This window comes from Saccopteryx bilineata, chromosome 3, assembly GCF_036850765.1.
Source record: "Saccopteryx bilineata isolate mSacBil1 chromosome 3, mSacBil1_pri_phased_curated, whole genome shotgun sequence".
NCBI classification, from domain to species: domain Eukaryota; kingdom Metazoa; phylum Chordata; class Mammalia; order Chiroptera; family Emballonuridae; genus Saccopteryx; species Saccopteryx bilineata.
In genome coordinates, this window is record NC_089492.1 from 269,964,290 (window position 1) to 269,985,156 (window position 20,867).

The 20,867-nt window shown below is 43.8% G+C and overlaps 2 protein-coding genes across 2 annotated transcripts in view; one reads left to right on the forward strand and one right to left on the reverse strand.

The window, feature by feature from the left end:
- The window catches only part of ZCCHC17 (zinc finger CCHC-type containing 17), a 53,048-nt gene extending 47,570 nt beyond the window's left edge, over nucleotides 1-5,478 (reverse strand). Inside the window, exon 1 of the mRNA XM_066269829.1 lies at nucleotides 5,388-5,478. The gene's annotated coding sequence lies outside the window, so the exon portion shown is untranslated. The remainder of the gene's footprint in view (nucleotides 1-5,387) is intronic.
- A 190-nt stretch (nucleotides 5,479-5,668) lies between these two features.
- Nucleotides 5,669-20,867, forward strand: part of SNRNP40 (small nuclear ribonucleoprotein U5 subunit 40) — a 42,806-nt gene continuing 27,607 nt past the window's right edge. Inside the window, exons 1-4 of the mRNA XM_066265104.1 lie at nucleotides 5,669-5,857; nucleotides 10,608-10,737; nucleotides 12,809-12,902; nucleotides 14,548-14,713. Of these exons, the coding sequence (XP_066121201.1) occupies nucleotides 5,714-5,857; nucleotides 10,608-10,737; nucleotides 12,809-12,902; nucleotides 14,548-14,713 (534 nt within the window). The 5' untranslated portion in view covers nucleotides 5,669-5,713. The remainder of the gene's footprint in view (nucleotides 5,858-10,607; nucleotides 10,738-12,808; nucleotides 12,903-14,547; nucleotides 14,714-20,867) is intronic.

The window sequence follows — 20,867 nt, forward strand, 5'->3', positions numbered from 1 at the left end:
ACTTGACATCATTAAAACTAGAAACTGTTTCCCTAGGTTTTTTCCATCTCTCTGTCTCTCTCTCTCTGCCTCTGTCACAAAAAGAAAAAGAAAAAAAGAAAACAAAACAAAAAAATGGATTCATAAAATATGAAAGCTGAAAGGAATTATGGAGATTATTCAGTTCATTATTCCTATTTAACTAAAAATAAATTAACAGAGATCAAGCCATGCTGGTACTAAATGCCAAGACTAGTACTTACTCTACTATCCTATATTGTTCTTTCAGTCAATAATCCTGAAGGTCCCTTCCTAGTCCTCTAATAAAAATTGCTAATATTTGAATACTTACTATTTGCCATGTATTAACCTAAAAGCTTTACATGTTTTAACTAATTTAATTCCCTTTTGACCACCTTATATAAGATAGAAAATTTTCATTGCCATTTTACAGATAAAGAAACTAAGACACAGAATCTAAGTAACTTCTCAAAATCACAAAACTATGAATGATACAGATGACATTGAAATCCTATTTACAAACTTTTTTTTCTTCCCATTTTAGACTATGATTCTTCTGAATATGCCCTTATTTTGAATATCAGCATATCCTTCAAATCTCCAGGGCCTAGACCAATGTAAACCACATATAAATTCATAACTGTCTACTCCAGGGGTCTCAAACTTGCGGCCCACGGGCCGCATGCAGCCCGCCGAACAATTTTGTGCGGCCCGCAGACTAATCCACGAAGTTCAAAATATTTTGGATAAAATTAAACAAGTCTAGGGGCCTACTTGTATTTTTCATTTCTCTAGCATCCTAGCTAGATATTAGCTTAGTTAACAGCAGTTGTGATGCGAACTACAGTTTCTGGTCGTTTTGTGACACTGAGTAAACTGCATGTATGATTGTGCTTGTTGTACTGATTTTTTTTTGTTTTCAACTGCAGTGAGAAAAGTGTTGCGTAACAGTTGCCTTTTGTAGACCTAGTGCGGCCCGCTGAACGGCTGTGATCTTGCTCTGCGGCCCACATGCTGAGTTGAGTTTGAGACCCCTGGTCTACTCAAATACAGAAGTACTTATTTTACCCTATTCTAAATTATTAAATTCATCAATTCAGCACATTTATTAAGTTTATATATCAGGCCCTTTGCTAGCACTTCAAAAACCTCCTTTCAATCCTTAAAACAATTGTACAAATAGGTAACCCTGTATATACGAATGAAGTTACTTGTCTCTTTCATAGCTAGAAAGAGACAAGCTTATGTTGTTCCAAAGGCCATATACACTTACCACTAAACCATCAACACAGTTCCCTGTCCTCATATACTTCATAGTCAGGTAGGGATAATAGTGACCAATTAAATGCAGTATTATCAGAGCTAAAATAGTGAGATTGAAATTACTAAGAAAACAAAAAAGAGAAGAGCTGGGGGAAGCAGGGAAGTTTAAAAGGTGAAACTTTTCATTAATAATAAATGGAGCCTGACTGGGTGGTGGCGCAGTGGATAGAGCGTTGAACTGGGATGCGGAAGACCCAGGTTCGATACCCTGAGGTCGCCAGCTTGAGCACGGGCTCATCTGGATAGAGCAAAAGCTCACCATTGGACACAAGGTCACTGGACACAAGGTCGCTGGTTACTCGGTCTGCTGAAGGCCCACGGTCAAGGCACATATGAGAAAGCAATCAATGAACAACTAAGGTGTTGCAACGAAAAACTGATGATTGATGCTTCTCATCTCTCTCGCTGTTCCTGTCTGTCTTTCCCTGTCTATCCCTCTCTCTGACTCTCTCTCTGTAAAAAATAAAAATAAAAAATAATAATAATGGAAGTTCTCGCCTGACCAGGTGGTGATACAGTGGACAGAACGTTGAACTGGGATGCTGATGTTTGAAACCCCAAGGTCAGCCCTGGCTGGTTGGCTCAGTGGTAATCAACCCAGTTTGTGGATTTCCCGGGTTCAATTCCCAGTCAGGGCACACAGGAGAAGCACCTATCTGCTTCTCCACTCCTCCCCCTTATTTCTCATTCTCTCTCTCTCTCTCTCTCTCTCTCTCTCTCTTCCCCTCCTGCAGCCATGGCTTGACTGGAGTGAGTTGGCCCCAGGTACTGAGGATAGCTCCATGGCCTTCACCTCAGGCACTAAAGAGAGCTCAATTGCTGAGCAACAGAGCAACACCCCAGATGGGCTTGCCAGGTGGATCCTGGCCAGGGCATAAGTGTGAGTCTGTTTCTGCCTCCCCTCCTCTCACTGAGTTAAGGAAGGAAGGAAGGAAAGAAGGGGAGGGAGGGGAGGGGAGGAAAGAGGAAGGAAGGAAAGAAGGGAGGGAGGGAGGGAGGGAGGAGAAAAGAAGGGAGGGGAGGAGAGAGGAAGAGAGGAGAGGGGAAGGGAGGAGAGGGAAGAAGAAGGGAGGGAGGGAGGGAGGGAGGGAGGCTTAGCTGGAGCTCCTGACCCCCCAACCCTGGCATATATGAGAAAGCAATCAATGAACAACTAAAGTGATGCAACTACAAGCTGATGCTTCTCATGTCTCTCTCCCTCACTTGAAAAAATAAATAAATAAATGGAAATCCTCTAGCAGAGAATACTGCTCTTTTACCTCACTAGAACACTGATCTATTGTCTATTTTCTTCCAAACTATCAGTCCTCTCCATTTTCTTCACTTTCCTCCCTATCCAGCTTAGATTCCATAGTATATCATCCAAGCAATACTGTAATCTCCTTTAATTTTGTCTTTATAGTTCACCTATATGACAAAATTCTTATATTGGTGGAGTACAGTTGTAAGCATCAGAAGCCAATCTAGCTAAGTAAAGCAGAAAGAAACATATTGCTAGGCATTATGTGGCTTAAAAAATTATTAAAAGGGCTATCAAAGCAAGCTCTGGCAGAACTTCCAGGAACTGCTAATCCAGAAAGCAACAGTCTTTGCCACAATCAGGAAAGTCGTGGCTATCATTACAGAAAGTCACTAAACCAGAAAGCTGTTGAATAAAGAAACTCACTGCCTCTGCTATGATATCTGCCAGCAAAACTGGATGCCTCTCACCCTCCTCTCCACACTTAACTCAGTTCCACATCCAATGCCCATCTCAGGTGCAAAGGAGTCCTAGAAATCATTTTTAGTGTCCCATAAATTTCAGTAAGAGAAGGCACATTAGAGATGGGAATGTTTATTAAGCAAACCAAATACACAGTTCTTGCCATAAATGGGTATGCTTTCTCCAGGATGGCACAAAATAGCCTGATATTGCTGGGGGGGGGGGGAATATGATGTCCAACCTCAAATGGGTTCTTAATTCTGTAATGTCTACATTTTCTCTGGTGAACTCATTCTCCCACACTCTATGATGACTTCCAAATCTTCTGCAATCTTCTCAAATCTCTGACCTCTCAATCTAAGTATATGATTCCACCTCCTACTTTACAGAGAAAATAAGCTATGAGAAAAAAAAACCTCATTTTACCAATACCAAATATACAAACAACTTATATCTATTGCCTTCATGTCCTTCCTTTCTGTTAAATGGAAAAAAGTGTTCATCTTCCTAAGGCTACTCCCTCCCTTTAACTATACTTTGGATCTCATCCAATTTCATGTTCTCAGAACACTACCAATGCCCCAATTTCTCTCTTGTATATTCAATTTTTTCATCACTCTTTCAACTGGATCTTCGGTGACCTCTCACCTCCTTTAGCTCCCATGTCTTCTCCTCTTCTTTACAATCACATGTATGGAAAATACTTAGACTCACTGCCTCTACTTCCTTGCCTAAATCTTTGTCTCACATCTGGTTTCTGGCCCATCACACCAACAAAATAACTCTCACTAAGGATACCGTGAACTCCATGATAATAAAACCAATACATTTTATTTTTCAATTCTCATGTTATTTAAATTCCATGAGTTTCTGACACAGACCATTTCCTAGCTTCTGAGACAGCATTCCTCTGATCCTGCTCTCTAGCTCTTTCTTCTCTCTCTCCGATAGGTGCATGCTCCTATTCTTGGCCATTAAATGTTGGAACTACTCAAGGTTCTGACTTAGGTGATCTTACTCACACCCAGGGCTCAATTACCACCAAACACAAATTATTCCCAATTTTGTATTTCCAACAAAAATCTCTTTTCTGACTTCCAAAGCCTATTTCAAACTGCCTCCTGGATGTCAATATGACTCCTTCCTTCTCCTGCCCCAAAAAAAGAATCACCCCCATTGCCATAAGCCAGAAACCTAGGAGTTACATTGAAGCCCTCTCTTTTCATTTTCTGAACCCATCCACCACCAAGTCCTACTGATCTTACCTCCCACATATCTCTAGAATCTGTCCAACTCTCCGCAGTTCCACCAATACCTCAGTCCTGTCAACAGCTCTCACCTAAGTGCATCTATCTCTCCGCCATCTAGTCACACTACTGAGCCTCTGAGGGATCAAGCCCTCTCCCCCACCACACAATTCACTCCCCATCAAAAATAAACCAACAACAACAACAAAACTCAGGAGTCTTCCAGTAAAAGCTACAAAGTTTTGCAAGGTCGGATCTCTACCGCCTCCAGCTTCATCTTGTACCATACTCCCCCTCATTCTCTTTGTAATGGACACACTGGCCTCTGTGCTTTTCAGTCATTTTCCTTCCTTTATCACAGGGCCTCTGCACACGTTACTGTGGAGTAGTCTGCCTTCCTCTCTTCAACCCCTCCCCCCATCAGAATTCTTCCTTCAGTATCAGTTCAGCATCTTTTCCTCAGAGGAGCCTTCCTGCTTATTTCAGGCATTCAACACACCCGGTGCCTCTCCTGGGTACCACTTATTTTACATTCCTTAGTGACATATTTTGTTCAACACTTGTTTTCCCCACCAGGCTCGAACCCTTGAGGTCAGCGACCACGTGTGGTTCGCAATGCATTCTTAATAAATATCAGTTGTACCATTAAGGAGAAGGCCTCGTTCACAGGTACGAGTCCAAATTTCTCAGTAAGACTGTGCTCTGCAGAGGCAGGCGTCGGACATTTCCTTCGTCTCTGTCTTTCACCGGGACATAGAGCAGTCCCTAGAAAAAGATCGGCAGATACAAGTGGGCCTCCTCAGACAGGGCCCTAGTGCAGGTAGAGGGAAAGGCCTTTTCTCCTGGGGCAGAGGGACGGGGGTAGTGACACAGGACTGCACACGGCAGGCGATCGCTTAAGTCCGCCGTCGAGGGCCCCCGGCAACCACAGAGACCCCAGAGCTCTGCTCGAGAAAGAGAACCCAGGTTACCGCATCCCCAAGCTGGGATGTCTGGGGCCGCCCTTGCCCTCTGTAATAAATACTTCAGCTGAGAAGGGCCAGGCTCACACCACACAACCGAGGCACCACCTCCAGATTCCGCAGTTGCCCGCCCCCGACCTGCCCCATACTCACTCAGCGTCAGCTCCAGGTCTCCGGACCGCCGCAGCATTGCGCGAAAAGCCAAAACCCAGTCAGCGCGCTATCACCCACAAGACACAGCGTGACCAGGCGGGACTCCAGCTCCATCCACCAATCCTGGAATCGTACTCCCGTGGCATCGGAAAAGAGCTGGCCAATAACAGGAGATCATCCAGGGGGCATTGCAGAGGGGAGTATTGGGAGCCGATTGGTTTCTCCAAGCCGGAAGTTCTAGGGGAAGGACTAAGTCGGAACCAATCGTGTGGTGCCTGAGGGTGTCAGCGCGGTCCGTGGCAGCGTTGGGGACAGTGGCTACCGCCATGATAGAACAACAGAAGCGTAAGGGTCCAGAGTTGCCGGTGGTTCCTGTCAAGAGGCAGCGACATGAGTTACTATTGGGAGCGGCGGGGTCGGGCCCCGGAGCGGGACAGCAGCAGGCAGCTCCGGGAGCTTTGCTGCAAGCGGTGAGTGAAGTAGCCCGCGGCCTTCGGCCCTCAGTTCATCTTCCTCCTCTGAGCGCTGCACCGGGTAATCCCGCACCGGCCCTTTCTCCGCACTGCGCGACAGAACGGAAATCTCTGCCTGTAGTTAAGGCAGAAAACCTCTGTAAAAGCAGCCGATACCCTGCGGAAGTGGCGTTAGAATTAAATTGAAGGATAAACTCCACGTAGAGGCTGGGGTTTTCGCATTCTAAATCTTCCAGGAATTCGGCATGGAATAAACGTTAAGAAAAGTTTGGGCCCTGGCCGGTTGGCTCAGCGGTAGAGCGTCGGCCTAGCGTGCGGAGGACCCGGGTTTGATTCCCGGCCAGGGCACACAGGAGAAGCGCCCATTTGCTTCTCCACCCCTCCGCCGCGCTTTCCTCTCTGTCTCTCTCTTCCCCTCCCGCAGCCAAGGCTCCATTGGAGCAGAGATGGCCCGGGCGCTGGGCATGGCTCTGTGGCCTCTGCCTCAGGTGCTAGAGTGGCTCTGGTCGCAATATGGCGACGCCCAGGATGGGCAGAGCATCGCCCCCTGGTGGGCAGAGCGTCGCCCCTGGTGGGCGTGCCGGGTGGATCCCGGTCGGGCGCATGCGGGAGTCTGTCTGACTGTCTCTCCCCGTTTCCAGCTTCAGAAAAATGAAAAAAAGAGAAAAAAGAAAAGTTTGGAGTGTGGGTGGATGGATGATGAATGAATGGATAAATTAGGGAGAGAAGGAAGAAGATTAATGATACTGGCTCGCTTTGGGATTTTGGGCAAGTTGCTTTTTCATTTCTCTGCACTGTCATTAAAACAACTGAAAAATAGTTAACATTCATTAAGCCCTTGTATTAAGGTTTTTTTTTAACATTGACTATTAATGTAGAGTAGAGTATTCATTTGTTGTTCCACTTAGTTGTGCGTTCATTGGTCGCTTTTTATGTGTGCGCTGACAGGGAATCGAACCCACAAGCTTGCTGTTTCCCGACCATGCTCAAGTAACTGGTCAGGGCCTCTAAGTGCCCTTTTTTTTTTCTTTTTTATGAAAACTCCATTAATCTTGGTACCAACCTTAGAGTTAGGAACTGTTGTCCCATTTTGCAGATGGGAAAACAAACACTAGTAGTGATAGAAACAGATTTTAAACCTAGAACTTATGTTCTTTTCTACATTTCTTGTAGGATAGAGGTAGTGATCACCCTTCCGGGCTATTAGGCTCAGATAAAGAAATAGTGCCCTCGCTCTCAACTCAAGTCAGCAAATCTGGCTGGCACTGTTTCAAAATATATCTACAGTTGCTACCAATTCTACCACTTCCATCACTAGCTCCTGATCTAAGCTATGACATTGCTCACAAAAATTAGGGGATCAAGAAATGTGCAGCCCTGACCGGTTGGCTCAGTGGTAGAGCGTCAGCCTGGCGTGCAGGAGTCCCGGGTTCGATTCCCCCCAGGGCACACAGGAGAAGCGCCCATCTGCTTCTCCACCCTCCCCCTCTCCTTCCTCTCTGTCTCTCTCTTCTCCTCCCGCAGCCAAGGCTCCATTGGAGCAAAGTTGGCCTGGGCGCTGAGGATGGCTCTGTGGCCTCTGCCTCAGGCGCTAGAATGGCTCTGATTGCAACAGAGTGACACCCCCTGGTGGGCATGCAGGGTGGATCCGGGTTGGGCGCATGCGGGAGTCTGTCTGACTGCCTCCCCGTTTCCAACTTCAGAAAAATACAAAAAAAAAAGAAAAGAAAAGAAATGTGCAGACACTCCAGTACTTTCAGCCTTCTGTATAGTGCTTTTTTTTTTTTTTTTTTTTTAACAGAGAGAGGGATAGACAGACAGGAACAAAGAGAGATGAGAAACATCAATCATCAATTTTTTTTGTTGTTGTGACACCTTAGTTGTTCATTGATTGCTTTCTCATATGTGCCCTGATAGGGGGGGTGGCCTACAGCCTACTGAGTAACCCCTTGCTCAAGCCAGCAACCTTGGGTCCAAGCTGGTGAGCTTTGCTCAAACCAGATGAGCCCACGCTCAAGCTGGCGACCTCGGGCTCTCGAACCTGGGTCCTCTGCATCCCAGTCCAATGCTCTGTCCACTGTGCCACCGCCTGGTCAGGCTGTATAGTGCATTTTCACCAATGAAATAAAAGTTGGGTTTGCATAATCAAACAACTTTCTTTGATTTGTCATTTCTTTTCTGATATTCTTGTGTAATTTAAAAAATCAAATGCTTTTTTTATCACTTCATATTCATTATGAGATACCCCCTAATTTTTGTGAGCAGTGTATTATTTCACCTGGCATTAATGCAGGACCTAACTAGTATTCCTGTTTCCGCTCTTGTATGGTCAGTCTATTCTCAATCTAGCAGCCAGAGGAATCTTTCTAAATGTCAGATTACTGAAAACTTGGTGACTTTCCACTTCACTCACTGTAAAACTCAAATTTAAGAACCTTTTGGCCTTTTTGGCTTTACTTCTCTGGTCTATCAATTTTCTGTTGCTCACAGTTGATCCAGTCACGCTGGTTTCCATGCTCTTGCCTGAAAGCCTTTGCATTTGCTCTTCCCTCTACTACATAGAATACTCTTCCAAATGATCATATCATATGGTTGACACAATGAGCTCCTCCAAATCTTTGCTCAAATATCACTTTTTCAGTGAGGGTTTTCCTGATCCCCTTTAAATTACGATACCCCATACTCACTAGCCTACATTGCTGCTTTTTTTCTTCTTCATAGCATATACCACCATCTATATGTTTTACTTGTTTTCTCTCCCTTCTTTTCTCCCTGCTTCCCACTAAAACACAAACTTCATTTATTTTCCCAGTGCCTAGAACAGTGCCTGGCTCATAGTCTTTTTTAAATAAGTTAATAAGCAAGAAACTACTGAAGAGATTTGGGGATTATTGATAATGTACTTGTTCATTTATCTGACAAGTAAGAATATTAGCCCAGGTTCCTGTGTATTGCCTAAACCTAGATTTAATGTCAAGACCATAATCAAAAGGACTCTTTCCCCAAATAATTGTACCCTACAAGGTTGTTGGAAGCTCAGTTCAATCATTTATTCATTAAAGGAGCTAGAGATATAGTGTTGAATGACACAGGCAGAATCTCTTCATTCACAGAGTTTCTCTTCTAGTGAGGTAAAAGAAAATATGTAAACAGGCCTGACCTGTGGTGGCGCAGTGGGATAAAGCATCGACCTGGAACACTGAGGTCGCCAGTTCGAAACCTTGGGCTTGCCTGGTCAAGGCACATATGGGAGTTGATGCTTCCTGCTCCTCCCCCTTTTCTCTCTCTCTGTCTCTCTCTCTCACTCCTCTCTCTCTAAAAAAAAAATCAATAAATAAAATATTTTAAAAAAAAGAAAGAAAGAAAATATGTAAACAAATACCTAAGGAAGGTAATAGTAAGTAATAAGTGCTGTGAGGAGATACAGAGGGGAGGTTGGGGGCTGCTTGGGTTTGAATGATCAAGGAAAGACTTACTGAACAGAGCACATTTGAAAGGAGCCAAACACAGGACAAATCTAGGGAAAGGAAATTTCTGTCAGGGGCAAGAAGTGTAAAAATCTTGAGGCCAGGCCTGACCAGGTGGTGGCGCAGTGGATAAGAGCGTCGGACTGGGACGCAGAGGACCCAGGTTCAAAACCTTAAGGTCATCAGCTTGAGCACAGGCTCATCTGGTTTGAGCAGGCCTCACCAGCTTAAGCCTAAGGTCACTTCTGGAGGCCCCCCCCCCATCAAGGCACATATGAGAAAGCAATCAATGAACAACTAAGGTGCCACAGTGAAGAGTTGATGCTTCTCATCTCTCTCCTTCCTGTCTGTCGCTATCTGTCCCTCTTTGTGTCTGTCACACACAAAAAAAATCTTGAGGCCAGAATGAGTTTAGCATGTTTGAGGAATTAAAGGTTGGCTATGGGACAGGAGCAGAGTGAGGGAGGACGAAATACAGTGTGTCTATAAAGTCATGGTGCACTTTTGGCCGGTCATAGGAAAGCAACAAAAGACGATAGAAATGTGAAATCTGCACCAAATAAAAGGAAAACCTTCCCAGTTTCTGTAGGATGATGTGGCAGCATGTGTGCATGCGCAGATATTGATGTAACACCGTGTATACAGCGGAGCAGCCCACGGCCATGCCAGTCGAGATGTGGACGGTACAGAGGAAAGTTTAGTGTGTTCTGTGGCTCTCTAAATTTGAATCCGTGACCAAAGTGCAACGTGAATATCGGCGCGTTTATAACAAAGCGCCACCACATAGGAATAACATTACTCGGTGGGATAAGCAGTTGAAGGAAACTGGCAGTTTGGTGGAGAAACCCCATTCTGGTAGGCCATCAGTCAGTGACGAGTCTGTAGAGGCTATATGGGATAGCTACCTAAGTAGCGCTAAAAAATCTATGTGTGAGCCCACATCGAACTGCACTGAATAGGTATGAAACTGGGCGAGTTTTCCTTTTATTTGGTGCAGATTTCACATTTCTATTGTCTTTTGTTGCTTTCCTGTGACAGGTCAAAAGTGCACCATGACTTTACAGACACACTGTATTAGTGTAACAGGCAGACACTGGAAGCTTCACCAGGAGAGTATCAGGTTGGAGGCATAGTTATGTGAGAAGAGTTGCAGTTCTCTAAATCAGAATTCCATTGAGTCAGTTTTCCTTTCCTTGTCTTTTCCCTCTGTTCCCACTCCCCAATATTTCATCTTCCTTTGCTGGTATACAATGACTACCCTGTGTGTCTCTTTTGTTTAGGGGCCTCCAAGATGTTCCTCTCTTCAAGCTCCAATCATGCTTCTCTCAGGACATGAAGGAGAAGTGTACTGCTGCAAGTTTCACCCCAATGGATCCACTTTAGCCTCTGCAGGATTTGACAGACTGATATGTAAGGCATAGTTTTTGAATTTGGAGTAATTATTCTCTGCCAAATAGTGGTTATTTATTTATTTATTTATTTGTATTTTTCTGAAGTTGGAAACAGGGAGGCAGTCAGACAGACTTCCGCATGTGCCTGACTGGGATCCACTCGGCACGCCCACCAGGGGGTGATGCACTGTTGCAACCAGAGCCATTCTAGCACCTCAGGCAGAGGCCATGGAACCATCCTCAGTGCCCGGGCAAACTTTGCTCCAATGGAGCCTTGGCTGCAGGAGGGGAAGAGAGAGACAGAGAGGAAGGAGAGGGGGAGGGGTGGAGAAGCAGATAGGCACTTCTCCTGTGTGCCCTGGCCGGGAATCAAACCCGGGACTCCTGCACGCCAGGCCGACGCTCTACCACTAGAGCCACTATGGCCAGGGCCATAGTGGTTATTTTTTAAAACCTTTGATGCCGTGGGAGGTATCAGTCTTAGTTAGTCACATAATAAATTATATGACTAACATGTTAAAATAGGCTCATGAAAATGCTCAATGATCTTGGTTGTAGAACTTGGTGTCCATGTGGTAAATACAGAGGAATTATGTTACTAGTTGAAAAGTGAGTTGATCTAGTTTGAGAGTATCTTCCTCATGGAGGTAAATCTTCACCTGATTTAGCAAGAGAATTCTAGGAGTAATGAGGAAAGAGGTAACTTCTTTTCCCCAAAGGTGAGAGGCTCTCCTCTTCATTCACTTCCAGAATCTTAGCCATATAGCAGGAAGGTTGGGGGGCCTTAAAGTGGCAACTCACTTGGATAATCTGCCTGTACATTATTAGGATCTGCTACCAGATTCTCAGCTACTAGTCAGGAACATCCATTTTTGAGAAATAAGTAGAAAAAACTCACTTTGGGGGAGTCATGAGGAAAAGTGAGAAAGGTAACAATACCCTTTGGTTTTTTCTTCTGGCATCATTTGCTGCATTGTGAGGTGAAATGAGTCCTGTGGCTCTTTGCTTATAACTCTGTACCTCAGGGTGGGTGATAACTGTTTTGATTTAGGTGTTCCAGTTCTATGAACTTTCTAGTGGCCAAGCATCTGGCTGGCTTAGGTATCTTTTCTTTTTTTTCTTTTTTTTTTTCTGAAGCTGGAAACGGGGAGAGACAGTCAGACAGACTCCCGCATGCGCCCGACCAGGATCCACCGGGCACGCCCACCAGGGGCGCTGCTCTGCCCACCAGGGGGTGATGCTCTGCCCCTCCAGGGCGTCGCTCTGCCATGACCAGAGCCACTCTAGCGCCTGGGGCAGAGGCCAAGGAGCCATCCCCAGCACCCGGGCCATCTTTCCTCCAATAGAGCCTTGGCTGCGGGAGGGGAAGAGAGAGACAGAGAGCAAATGGGCGCTTCTCCTATGTGCCCTGGCCGGGAATCGAACCCGGGTCCCCCACACGCCAGGCCGACGCTCTACCGCTGAGCCAACCGGCCAGGGCCTTAGGTATCTTTTCAAAACATCCTTGAATTATTGCTATGCTTCATTTTATCAGCGGGAAAAAAAGTAATAATAATAACTACTGTGTACATGTAGCTTATTATATAGAGAGGTGCTGCTTAATAATTCTCATTAATCTTTACTCCTTCTAGACTAGAGCAAGCTCCCTGAGGATAGGAACTTTGTCTATTCATTTACTTTATTTGACCCTAGCACCTGGCATCTTATTGGTATTTGCTGCATGTGGGTTGAGTAAATGTAATTAAAAGTGTTTGCCATGTGACTTTCAAATCATTTGCAGCTTCCTAGGTTTTCCATAAGCGCTGACTTTTTGCAGTCTGCTTATATTCATAGGAGGTGAGCAAGTGTCAACTTTTTAAATATTATAGGAAAAAAACTAAAGATTTAAAAAATTATTTTCATTAACTATTTTACCTTACAATATGTGAAAATACTACATTATTTCTGTTACAGTGTCAGGAAAATTTGTCCACCTATTGGAACCAGTAGTATTCCAAGGGAGCATCATAAATCATAAGCATCCTTTCCATGGCCAGTAGTAAACTTCTGTTTGCCTTGTAACACTCACTGAACCCCTGTCTTCCTAACAGTGCTGTGGAATGTCTATGGTGACTGTGATAACTATGCAACATTGAAAGGACACAGTGGAGCAGTGATGGAACTGCATTATAACACAGATGGCAGGTAAGTATTCTGCACAGTGAAATGACAGCTGCTTCTTATACTAATTCTTCTTGGCATCCGTGCACACTTCATCCTTGAGTTGTCTCTCTCAGGAGACTGTGCTATCAAAAACTGCTGCATTTGGGCAATTGCTTTATTCAATCACTGTCACTCCAAGAAAGGTGTTTATTATTTCATGTAAGCATTTATAAATATATCATCTCTATCATCTAACATATCAACATCTCAGAGAAATTTTTCTTTCTCAAGACAAAACAAAATAATTTTTATATGTAGAAATTATTTTTATTATAGAAGTAATAAAATATTATTTTTAGAAACTCAAAAAAAACCCCAGAACAATGAAAAAATATCCCATATTCCTAGCAATCTGAAGATGTTAATACTACGATATATTTTTTTCAAGCCTTTTTTCTACTCAAAATATTTGGTTTTTACATAAATGTTAGAGCTACATTTACAACCTTGCCTGCTGCTCTTTTCCATTAATGTTATTCACCTAATGTACCTGTTTGTTGTAATAATACTGTTTATCATAAACATTTTAATATAATTTTAGAAGAACTATAGCGAAAATAGAAATGTGTTTATACAAAGGTAATAAATCCCCATTAGGTTTCTCTGTAAACATTGATTGTTTTATACCTTAGGGTTCCCTGATTAGCCTTGTATACACTTTTTTTTGGGGGGGGGGGAGAAACATCGATTTGTTGTTTCACTTATTTATTAATTGGTATAAAAGTATGTGCCCTGACTGGGAATTGAGCCCACAACCTTGGCATATAGGGATGACACTAACCAACTGACCAGCCAGGGCACACTTTTTCTATTAATAGTTGAGGAAAGAAAGCCTTATAAAATAATTATAACTTAGAAATTATCCTCAGAGACAAAATAAATTCTTCGATTTTTAGAGAAATGGTCAGAATTGCTGAGCCACTGGGTTAGGAATTGCTACTCTCTCTCTTCTGCAGCAAGAAGTGACTAAACATTTCCAAGTAGGAGGATGTCTTATGTATAAAGTGTGGTTTATCACAAAGGAGAAAAAGATTGAGAAAACTGTATTAAATATGTATATCTAGCCCTGGCCAGTTGGCTCAGGCCAGTTGGCCTGGCGTGTGGAAGTCCTGGGTTCAATTCCTGGTTAGGGCACACAGGAGAAGCAACCAGACCATCTGCTTCTGTTCCATTTCTCCCCCCCCCCCCCCCAGCTCCTCCCACAGCCATGGCTCTAATGAGCAAGTTAGCCCCAGGCTCTCAGGAGGGCTCCATGGCCTCTTCTCAGGTGCTAAAATAGCTCGGTTGCTGAGTAACAGAACAGTGGCCCCAGATGGACTGGACATCAGCCCCCAACGGGTGTTGCTGGGTGGATCCCAGTCAGGGCACATATGGTAGTCTGTCTTTCTGCCTCCCTGCCTCTTGCTTGTTTTAAAAGAAAAATGTATATATCTTGGGGAATGACAGAAGGATAATTTTTTTTACTAGGGTATACCTTATAACTGGGGTCTAAAGCACCAGTAGGATTTTGGTAGGTAAGGTGAGACAGGCATTCCACCATCATGTGAGTTTGGCACATTTTGGTAAGTAGGAAAGATAGATTGCTGGTGTATTCACTTAATTCTTTTTTTGTTCTTTTACCTTCTAGTATGCTCTTCTCAGCATCTACAGATAAAACTGTGGCAGTGTGGGATAGTGAAACAGGCGAGAGGGTTAAGAGGCTAAAGGGACATACTTCCTTTGTGAATTCCTGTTATCCAGCCAGGCGAGGCCCCCAGCTTGTCTGCACTGGCAGTGATGATGGTACAGTGAAGGTGAGTGTTGTTTCTCTGAGTGTTGCAGCTTCTAAGGTGACATACTGTAAATCTTATCTTAATTTACTTTCCTCATCACAACTTGGTTTTAGCAGACATTTCCCAAAACAGACACTTTACGTATCCTATGGAATAATATTAGAACCAAATCAAATCACTGTGACTTGAAATAAAATACATTGCCTGAATTGGATTCTTGGCTTAGCTGTTACTTAGTTATGTGATCTTAGTTTACTTTTCTTATCCTCAGTTTTTCAATCTTTATTTATTTATTTTTTCCCCCAAAGTTAGAAGCAGGGAGGTAGTCAGACAGACTCCCACATGTGCCTGACCGGGATCCACCCAGCATGCCCACCAGGGGGCGATGCTGTTGTGGCTGGAACCATTCTAGCGCCTGAGGCAGAGGCCATAGAGCCATCCTCAGTGCCAGGGCCAACTTTGCTCCAATGGAGCCTTGGCTGTGGGAGGGGAAGAGAGAAACAGAGAGGAAGGAGAGGGGGAGGGGTGGAGAAGCAAATGGGCGCTTCTCCTGTGTGCCCTGGCCGGGAATCGAACCCGGGATTTCCACATGCCAGGCCGATGCTCTACCACTGAGCCAACCGGCCAGGGCCAGTTTTTCAATCTTTAGAATGGTAACAGTAATATATGTGTCTTACAAGGATGTCATGAAATTAGTGTATAAAAAAGTCAGTACATGGGTTAGTAATACAGTTTGGAATCCTAAAGGTCATTCAGTCCAGTGATTTCAGACCTGTGTGCATATCAGAATCAACCAAAAAACCTGTTTAAAAAAAATACCAAATTCTGATTTACTAGGTCTGAAATGAGATTTTCTTTTTAATTGAAACTTTAATTTTAGAGCAGTTTTAGGTTCAGACAAAATTGAAAGGAAGGCACAGAGATTTTCCACATACCCACTGTCCCACTAGTCAGAGCCTCCCTCACCAGAGTGATAGATCTGTACGATTGATGAACCTACATTGACAAATAATTTCCCAAACCTATAGTTTATATTAGAGTTCAGTTTTAGTGCATTCAGTGGGTTTGGACAAATGTATTCATCTCTGGTATTATATAGAGTATTTTCATTGCCCTAAAAATTCTCTGTGCTCTGCCTATTCATCCCTTCTAAGCCCTGGCAACCACTGGTCATTTTACTATTTCCATAATTTTGTCTTTTCCAGAGTATCATAGTTAGAACCATATGATATGTAGGTTTTTCAGATAGGCTTCTTTCTTTTAGTAATATGCATTTAAGATTCACCTATATCTTTTCATGGCTTGATAGTTTGTTGTTGTTTTTTTCTACAGAGAGAGTCAGAGAGAGGGATAGACAGGGACGGACAGACAGGAACAAAGAGATGAGAAGCATCAATCATTAGTTTTTCGTTGTGCATTGCAACACCTTAATTGTTCATTGATTGCTTTCTCATGCGTGCCTTGACCTCGGGCCTTCAGCAGACCAAGTAACCCCTTGCTCGAGCCAGTGACCTTGGGCTCAAACTGGTGAGCTTTTTGCTCAAACCAGATGAGCCCTCGCTCAAACTGGCAACCTCGGGGTTTCGAACCTGGGTCTTCCGCATCCCAGTCAGACGCTCTATCCACTGCGCCACCACCCAGTTAGGCGATATTCATTTTTTTCAGTGCTGAATAATTTCCCATTATTTATGTATTCGCCTACTGGAGGACATCTTGGTTGCTTCTAAGAAATGGCAGTTATGAACAAAGCTGCTATAAACATTTGTTTGTGGGCTTTGTGGACCTATATTTTCAGCTCCTGTGGGTAAAAGTCAAGGAGTACAGTTGCTGGAACATATGATAAAAGTATGGTTGTAAGAAGCTGCCAATCTGTCTTCCAAAGTGACTACTCTTGCATTCCCATCAGCAATGAGGGAGAGTCCTTGCTCCACATCCTCATCAGCATTTGGTGTTCACTTCGTAGTATCTCATTGTTGGTTTAATTTGAATTTCCCTGATAACTTATGATGTGGAGTATATCTTTTCATATGCTTACTTGTCGTCTGTACATCTTTTTAGAAGTGTCTCTTAAGTCCTTTAAGCTCATTTTTTATATTAGGTTGTTATCATTCAGTTTTAAGAGTTTGTATACTTTGGATAACAGTCGTTTATCAGATGTATCTTTTGCAACTATTTTCTCCCAGTCTGTGGCTTGTCTTCTCATTCTCTTGATATTGTCTTTTGTAGGGCAGAAGTTTTTAGTTTTTAGGGAAGTCCAGCCTGTCAATTATTTCTTTCATTGTATAGTATTAAAAAGTCATTGCCATACCCAAGGTCCCCTAGGTTTTCTCCCATGGTACATTCTAGGAGTTCATATTTTATGTTTTAAAATTTGATCTGTGATCTATTTTGAATTAATTTTTGTGAAGGCTGTAAGGTGTTTAGATTCATTTTTTTGACATTTAGATGTCTAGTTGTTATAGCACTATTTGTTGAAGGAACTATCTTTGCTCCATTGTATTGCCATTGCTCCTTTATCGAAGATCAGTTGACTGTTTATGGCGTCTATTTCTGGGCTCTATTCTTTTCCACTGATCTGTTTGTCTGTTTTTCACCAGTACCACACTGTCTTGATTCCTGTAGCTTTATAGTAAGTCTTAAAGTCAAGTAGTATGTCAGTCCTCCAACTTTGTTGTTCTCCTTCAATATTGCCATGACAGTTTGGGGTCTTTGTCTCTCCAAATAAACTTTAGAATTGGTTAGTTGAGTTCTACAAATAACTGCTGGAATTTTGAGTTGAATTGCATTTAGTCAATAGATTACATTGGGAAGAACTGACATCTTAACAGTATCGAATCTTTTGGTCCATGAACATGAAATATCTCTCCATTTATTTAGTTCTTTGACTGCAAAGTTTTGAAGTTTTCCTCTTATAGATTTTGTACATATTTTGTTAAATTTATGCCTAAGTATTTTTCTTTTTTTGGATTCTAATGTAAGTGGTATTGTGTTTTTAAGGATCAGAATTTTTTTTTTTTTTTTTGTATTTTTCTGAAGCTGGAAATAGGGAGAGACAGTCAGACAGACTCCCACATGCGCCCATTCGGGATCCACCCAGCACACCCACCAGGGGGCGACGCTCTGCCCACCAGGGGGCGATGCTCTGCCGCGACTAGAGCCACTCTAGCTCCTGGGGCAGAGGCCAAGGAGCCATCCCCAGCGCCCGGGCCATCTTTGCTCCAATGGAGCCTTGGCTGCGGGAGGGGAAGAGAGAGACAGAGAGGAAGGAGGGCGGGGGGTGGAGAAGCAAATGGGCGCTTCTCCTATGTGCCCTGGCTGGGAATCGAACCCGGGTCCCCCGCACGCCAGGCCAACGCTCTACCGCTGAGCCAACCGGCCAGCGCCATTTATTTTTCTTTTATTTTTTGGATTTTTCTGAAGTTGGAAACGGGGCGGCAGTCAGACAGACTCCTGCATGCACCCAACCGGGATCCACCCGGCATGCCTACCAGGGGGCAATGCTCTGCCCATCTGGGGCGTCGCTCTGTTGCAACCAGAGTCATTCTAGCGCCTGAGGCAGAGGCCATAGAGCCATCCTCAGTGCCCGGGCCAACTTTGCTCCAATGGAGCCTTGGCTGCGGGAGGGGAAGACAGAGACAGAAAGGAAGGAGAGGGGGAGGTGTGGAGAAGCAGATGGGCGATTCTCCTGTGTGCCCCGGCCGGGAATCGAACCTGGGACTCCTGCACGCCAGGCCAACGCTCTACCATTGAGCGAACCGGCCAGGGCAGAATTTTTTTTTTTTTAAGGTGAGAGGAGGGGAGGTAGTGAGGCAGACTCCCACATGCGCCCCATCGAGGATCCACCTGGCAACCTTGTATAGGGCCAATGCTCAAATACTGAGCTATTTTTAATGCTTGAGCCTAATACACTTGGACCAACCAAGCTACCAACCAGGACCATGGTTGAACCAGTCAAGCCACTGGCTGCGGGAGGTGAAGAGAGAGAAAAAGGGAGAAGGAGCAGGAAAGAGGCAGATGGTCGCTTCTGGGTGCCCTGACTGGGAATCAAACCCAGAATGTTCATACACTGGGCCGATGTGCTATCTACAGAGCCACTAGCCAGGGTCAGAACCAGAATTTTAAGTATGTTCTTCACATGATTTAATGTAACAGATCTGACATTGTGGGAGCCATTGATCTCATTCAGAATCTTCATTTTACAATGAGGAAAATGAAACCTAGAAACAGTAGCTTCATTTTTTTTAACATGTTTATTAAGAAGGTTTACTTTTTATTTAATGTTTATTAATTTTAGAAGGAAGAAGGGAAAAAGTGAGAGACAGACAGGTACATCGATCTGTTCCTCTGTGTGCCCTGACCAGGGATCAAAGCAGTAATCGCTGAGCTTTGGGACAGTGCTCTAACCAACCAAGCTATCTGGTCAGGGCAAGAGGAGCTTATTTCAAGGGCACAGAAAAGTACACTGCTTTAGGCCCTGGCTGGTTGGCTCAGCAGTAGAGCGTCGGCCTGGTGTGTGGGGGACCTGGGTTCGATTCCCGGCCAGGGCACACAGGAGAAGCGCCCATTTGCTTCTCCACCCCCACCCCCTCCTTCCTCTCTGTCTCTCTCTTCCCCTCCCGCAGCCAAGGCTCCATTGGAGCAAAGATGGCCCAGGCGCTGGGGATGGCTCCTTAGCCTCTGCCCCAGGCGCTGGAGTGGCTCTGGTCGTGGCAGAGCGACGCCCCGGAGGGGCAGAGCATCGCCCCCTGGTGGGCAGAGCGTGGCCCCTGGTGGGCGTGCTGGGTGGATCCCGGTCGGGCGCATGTGGGAGTCTGTCTGACTGTCTCTCCCCGTTTCCAGCTTCAGAAAAAAAGAGAAAGAAAAAAAAAAAAAGAGGGGAAAAAAAAAAAAGTACACTGCTTTATGGTACCCACCATTTTTTTTTTTTGTCACTAATTTTGGACTCTGGCATTTAATTAATTAAACAGGGAGGGACTTCAACTGAAATACCACACTAAACTTGTGATTGTTGCTTCTTTAAATGAATTTTCTTTTTCTTTTATTTTTTTCATAATTAAACGTGCTTGCACTGATACTCTGAATTATCTGCTTTGAGGTATTTTTCTACTAAATGGTTTTTATGATAAACCCAGTCATTTGGCGCCCCTTGGTTCTTGACTAGGAGGATCTGGCTTAAGAATGGTTCCAAAAGCCAGAGCTCTTAACCTGGGTGTATTATACTTGGAGAGTCATGACGGTAGCTGATCTGATAATTGGCATTTCAAAAGGGGGTTAGAGATAAGAATGCCATAATGAATTTTGTTAAACATTTGTTGAGAGCCTACTGTAATAAACATCTAGGAACTTAACTCTGTTTATTCCACCTTTCCTTCCTTTGCCTTTCTCTCACTTTCTTTCACTTTGTCTTCTTTATCTCTGTCCTCACATTTATCTTCCTGTCTCCTTAGCTTACTTGTTTTCTACAACCCTCTATTGTGAATGTGTCTTTTCTAGCCTTCTTTTGGTTTCTTCTCTCCCTTAATTAAACGTGATTGAAGTAATACTTTAACTTTATTTTTTTTTAAACTTTTTTTTAAATTCATTTTAGAGAGGAGAGGGAGAGAGAGAGAGGAGAGACAGAGAGAGAGAGAAGGGGGGAGGAGCTAGAAGCATCAACTCCCATATGTGCCTTGACCAGGCAAGCCCAGGGTTTCGAACCGGTGACCTCGGCATTTCCAGGTCGACGCTTTATCCACTGCACCACCACAGGTCAGGCTATTTTAACTTTATTATTCAAGGTAACATTTTTTTAAAATATGCAATATGTCACATTACCTAAAAGTAACTGCTTTTTAACCAGTTCCTTAATTTTAAATTTCAACATGTTTATAATTAATGCTTCATTGAACACCCTTTAATATAGGCCTTTTACTTCTCAAGTTGGAATGCTTTGGTGTTACTAGGTTTATAAATATAGGAATTTAATAAACTATTAACCTACAGGGCAAAAACAGCATGTTGCTTTTTACTTGGGAGAGTTCTGATAGAAAGTGAAGATTTCAGTAACTTGCATTTTTAGTCTAGAAGTGGTATGCTGGGCATTATCTATACTAGTAGTTTTCAAGCTGTTTTTTAGCCATTCATTCTTCTAATAAAGCAGTCAAGTGAAATCATGTGTATAAGTGTGAGTGTGTAA